The sequence below is a fragment of the Triticum dicoccoides genome, chromosome 1B (assembly GCF_002162155.2).
Source record: "Triticum dicoccoides isolate Atlit2015 ecotype Zavitan chromosome 1B, WEW_v2.0, whole genome shotgun sequence".
In the NCBI taxonomy this organism is placed as follows: Eukaryota; Viridiplantae; Streptophyta; class Magnoliopsida; order Poales; family Poaceae; genus Triticum; species Triticum dicoccoides.
The window spans coordinates 348,940,399-348,945,199 of NC_041381.1; the positions used below are offsets into that span (position 1 = coordinate 348,940,399).

General features: G+C 49.0%; 1 protein-coding gene across 1 annotated transcript; it reads left to right on the top strand.

The window, feature by feature from the left end:
* The first annotated feature begins 1,240 nt into the window (after positions 1 to 1,240).
* On the top strand, positions 1,241 to 4,397 carry LOC119334599. The gene is made up of 3 exons (XM_037607138.1): positions 1,241 to 1,572; positions 1,674 to 1,879; positions 3,881 to 4,397. Exons 1-3 carry the CDS (start codon positions 1,480 to 1,482, stop codon positions 4,131 to 4,133), a joined length of 552 nt encoding a protein of 183 aa, XP_037463035.1. The 5' UTR covers positions 1,241 to 1,479; the 3' UTR covers positions 4,134 to 4,397.
* Positions 4,398 to 4,801: the final 404 nt, after the last annotated feature.

The following is a 4,801-nucleotide window of genomic DNA, read 5'->3' on the forward strand; positions in this document are numbered from 1 at the left end:
ACAAGCACACATTCTTGTACACTTGCATATAACGCCAAACACAACAACCAATACGATTTAACATGGCCGAAATCAGAAACAAGTTGAGGAACTAGGGTCCACCTAGTGCTAAAAAATTCATCACAAAAATACCAAGATTTGACCAAAAAATGTTGTAGGAATGGAAGGAGATTACCTTGCTCTACATGGGGGGGGGGGGTCCACCAAAAAACTCGCATGAACGAAAGATATATGAGGTGGGAGGTGGGATTGGAAGGGAGGGGAGAGGAGTTTCCTCTTTGTTCGGGAGGAACTCGTCGTATGGGTGGGTGGCCCACCCGCAAGACCGTCAACCACTTACCTCTCCAAGCGCCTACCGCCAAGGCCATCAGTGCTACCATACTCTGACACGCAGGCATGACTGAGTGACGTGGCAGGGGTCTACCACCATTGACCAGGTCCTTACCGTCGGTGTCTCCCACGATACGTCATATAACCTAACAGCCACGGATGCTAGCGGTACCCAAAAGGTCATATCTGGGCAAAGTTTCAAAGTAGGATCAAATGGTGTTAATCATCAACTAAAAATCAAAACAACGATTTTGGTCGCCAGAGGTACTCTATTTGCGCCTTTCAAACTTGTTAAGCGACACCTCCATTTGAAAAGGGTCGACATCAATCATTACAGCTGCCCTGGGGCCAAATTTGATGTTTTGACCTTTTTTGCGAAAGTTTAGCGAGATCTGACCCTGATTCGAATTTTTTTCGAGATCTCACCCTTTTCCTACCATCAAGGTCAATGGCGGTAGCATATACCAGCCTACCGCCAAGGTCCCTGGCGGTAATCAACTTATCCACGTTAGCGTACTGTTGCCCTACCGCCAAACAGGCTGGCGGTAGGCTGTGTATCCCTACCGCCGAGGTGCCCGGCGTTAGGTGAGTACACGCATTATATTTGATACTTAAAAATTATTTGTGGTAGGGTGTGCGCCCCTACCGTCAAGGGTCCCGACGGTACGCTATTATACCCTACCGCCATAGGGTGATAGAAAAATGGTCAGATGTCAAAAACTTTTAAACCATAGTCAGATGTCGCAAAACTTTCACAAAAGGGTGACACACCAAAATCTGCCTTGCCCTGCTACTACGGTGTCACGTTGCGCTAGCGTCAACAATGGCTTTTAGCCGCGACAAGCGAAAGGAAGACGGAAGAGGGATGACGCGCATACCTACACCTAGACCAAGCACTCAAAAAAAAAAAAAACCTACACCTAGACCAATCTACGATCCACTGTCGCTCCTTCCTTTGTTTATGCCTAGGCCGGCTAGTCCAACCGGCGAGACACACCACGGTATCCCTCACGCCGGATCCCCTCTCTCTCTGTCCTTGTGTCCGAAGCCAAAGCCCGGGACGCGACAGACGGCACACGCGCTAGTCTGAAATTTCGGACCAATTAACCGGTGAGCCTGTGGCGCCAGCGAGCCACAGCCGACCCCGCCATGGCCGGCTCCACCGCGGTGCTGGCCGCCATCCTGCTCATCGACATCGTCGCCTTCGGCCTCGCCATCGGCGCCGAGCAGAGCCGCCCCTCGGTACGCCCCGATCTGCTGCCCCTCCTCCTTTCTTCTTTTGAAGCTCTCCGCCCCAGTGCCTAACGCCCTAGTGTTGCTGCTTTCTACTGTGCGTGTCGCAGGCGAGCCTGGAGACGGACGCGAGGAAGGAGTGGACCTACTGCGTGTACCGCCCGGACGCGGCCACCGGGATGGCCGGCGCCGCGCTCGCCCTGCTGCTCGTCGGCCAGGCGGTGGCGGCCGTCGCCAGCCGCTGCTTCTGCTGCGGCGCCGCGCTCCGACCCGGCGGCGCCCGCGGCTGCGCCCTCATGCTCTTCCCCTCCTCCTGGTTGGTACCCAAATCGATCCCCTCCCCCGCTTCTCTCCTCTCCTTCCTTCCCAGCTCGCCGCGCCTCCTTGACCTGCACGTGAGGCTGACGTGCGGGCCCCGCGAGTCGGGATCTTGCTCTTTTATTTTTTTTACCTACTACCCCTGTCGAGGCCGGCCACCGGAAGCGAAAAGTCAGACAGTCGTGCGCAGGAAAGCGTGTAGGATCAACGACTCCACCCACCCACCACCTTGTTCTTGCGGAAACTTCCCCACTGATTAGACATGGCTACACGAAATTCTCGTGGGCTAGTGCGATTCATGCGGATGTTCTAACTAATCTAGCACTCCAGGCACGTAGAGCAGTCTTTTGGGCCTTCTCAAGAAAGATGGAAGGATCCTTTGTCGCATTGTAGAAGCAGTTTAGGGAACCTACGTGGTGCTCTTCAAGAAGCACACATGTAGATTATGCTGTGTTTTTGTCCAAGTTGCTTGTGAGGTGGTTGTTTTCGTGAAGGCCGTTTCAGCTACACCTGCATTTTACTGAGACCACCAGGAAGCCCACGTTTTATCAAATCAATTTTTATCAGCTTTTAGGGTTCAGATTTGAGTTTAGTGATTAAATAATGTGTCCTTTTCCCCCTATATGAACATCGTTTCCTGCTTTAAAAGAATATTTGGAAGTTCGGAGATATTTGTGGCCTTAACTAAATGATAGACTCGACTTATTTATCCTGCTCTCATTAACACCGAAAAGCAGGCAGCACTCCTTCAGTAATATGTTAATACTAGTAGTTGGAAATGGTCTTGCATTTCGTACACCTACCCCTGGTGCTTATTTGAACTGGTCATACACAACAGCAGTCCATATGCACATTAAGTCATTAGCAAGAAAGCCGATCAACATGTCTGTGTTGGTGCTGAAAAAGAACCTCTGAGATTGTCAAATGATTTAAGGACACACTTGTCAGTTACTCATGGAGCATCCGTTGGTTAATACTACTTCAGGTTCTCATTTCTTATGTTTAGGGCTATTCACGTGATTTTTTTTATAGATCAAAAGAGCATTTCCTGAGAGAAACCGATAGTACCCTGCAGGGAGCGGTAGATTGTCAATCCAGCCAAAAGTAGACAGAGTAACGTTTCTGGAGGCTAGATAATTTGTTGAATCAAGAAATCTTACATGATGATAACAATAAGCCATTTAATCTTGACTGCCAGTCTGCCACATTCAGCAGCTGCATTTGGCCCTCCACTCTTATCTCCAGGCTATATTCAACCAACTCCTGCGACTGTCTCCAGGCTCTCAGCATCGGTCCAGAAAAGGCCGCGTTGAGTTCTTGCAGATGAGAAGGCATCTTGGTAGTGTCACAACTGATCCTCCGTCACTGCATCTTGGAATTTACCGAGACCCTTCCTTGAAACAGAACATCAGTCCTTCGTTTTCCACACACACCACCGTGGCCGTAGATTCAAATCCCTGGCCAATGTCAACCCCAAAAAGTGAGCTATAAAGTGCCAGTAGTGTTTTTACCATAAAATACAGTTGATGAACCTGTGTTGTATGATTTCCTTTCTCATTGCATGACAAGCAGATTTTCCTCTGCCTTCTCTCTTGGGATTATTCTGAGTCAGATATAGTAATGTAACCATTTTCTTGCAACTACCTGAACAGGAAGCCTTGTAATAAAAGCAAAATATAATACTATCAACATGTCATAGCATCAGCTGCACGAGCTCAAAACTACACCTGTCTCGAGGTTGTAGCAACTTCTGTTCATCTTCAGATTAGATCAGTGTTTGCTTAATTAGAACAAGTAAAATTTCTAACTAGTGACCAATCAGTGGAATACATAGTGCTTTATTAAATACTGTAGTCATCATGGGAGTATTTTTGACCAATCAGTGGAGTATTTCTGAGTGGACTTTTCTCATCCTTAAAACACCCCCATGTGGAAAACCCATACAATTCATGCAGGACAATGAGTGGACACTGAACTTTTCACTTGTTTTACTACACAGGCTGACATTTCTCATTGCGGAGGCGTGCTTGCTGGCTGGGCTGGTGCAGTCCGCCTACCACACCGGCTACCGCACAGTGATATTTGAGAACCCACCGGACTGCGAGACGGTGCGTCGAGGCACGTTTGGGGCCGGCGCGGCCTTTGCCTTGATCACCGGTGTGCTCACCGGGTTCTACTACTACAACTTCTCCAAGGCGCGGGTGGCCTACCAACGACCGGAGGCCGCCATCGGCATGAGCCGGTATAGCTGAAGAGTGGCGTACATATTTTTTTTGTCAACTCTAGGTTACGTGGCACGATTAAGATAAGATTATCTTACCAACCATTGTACATGCCCTAACCATGATTATTGAGCCTTCCGGGCATTCCTCTTGTATTGGGTTAAGCCGACAGTGTTCCTAGCTGGCCCTTAGATGTATCTTAACTTCGCCTAAATTCCTCGCAGAAAAAAACTCAAGATTTTCTAAGTTTTACTGTATTCGTGAGGAGTCATCGGAATCTAATTATTTGGACCACCTTGGGTCTGACAATTCGGTGGCGATTAGATCTGGTGCCTAAGAAAAGTTGGAGGAGGCGTAAAATCCTTCGCCTCCCTCCCTGATCCCAGGGACAGTGCAAGTACGGCGACATTAGTGGCGGCGACTCATTTGGGTATAGGTTTGGTCGGGCGGTGGTTGCTAAAGCTCTCGGTTTTAGACGTAAACTCCCACTTTCCCTCCTAGTTCTGGTGTACGTTGGGAAGGTCGGTGATGCTTGGCGGTGGTAGGGTCATCTATACAAGGTACGATGCAACTCTGTTGTGGTAAAATTCCCTCCTTGTTCTGACAGATCCCTGTGCAACGAGGTTGCTAGGTATACTACCTATCCTAAAACCCTCCCTGCTAGTTCTTAGTCTCAATCATGGGTGGAAATAGCGAGT

What these genes read in the sequence shown, in the direction of transcription:
- LOC119334599 (XM_037607138.1), top strand. Translation starts at nt 1,480, where the DNA reads ATGGCCGGCTCCACCGCGGTGCTGGCCGCCATCCTGCTCATCGACATC. An exon ending in CCGAGCAGAGCCGCCCCTCG is followed by an intron (nt 1,573 to 1,673) that starts GTACGCCCCGAT and finishes TGCGTGTCGCAG; the next exon opens with GCGAGCCTGGAGACGGACGC. An exon ending in ATGCTCTTCCCCTCCTCCTG is followed by an intron (nt 1,880 to 3,880) that starts GTTGGTACCCAA and finishes TTTACTACACAG; the next exon opens with GCTGACATTTCTCATTGCGG.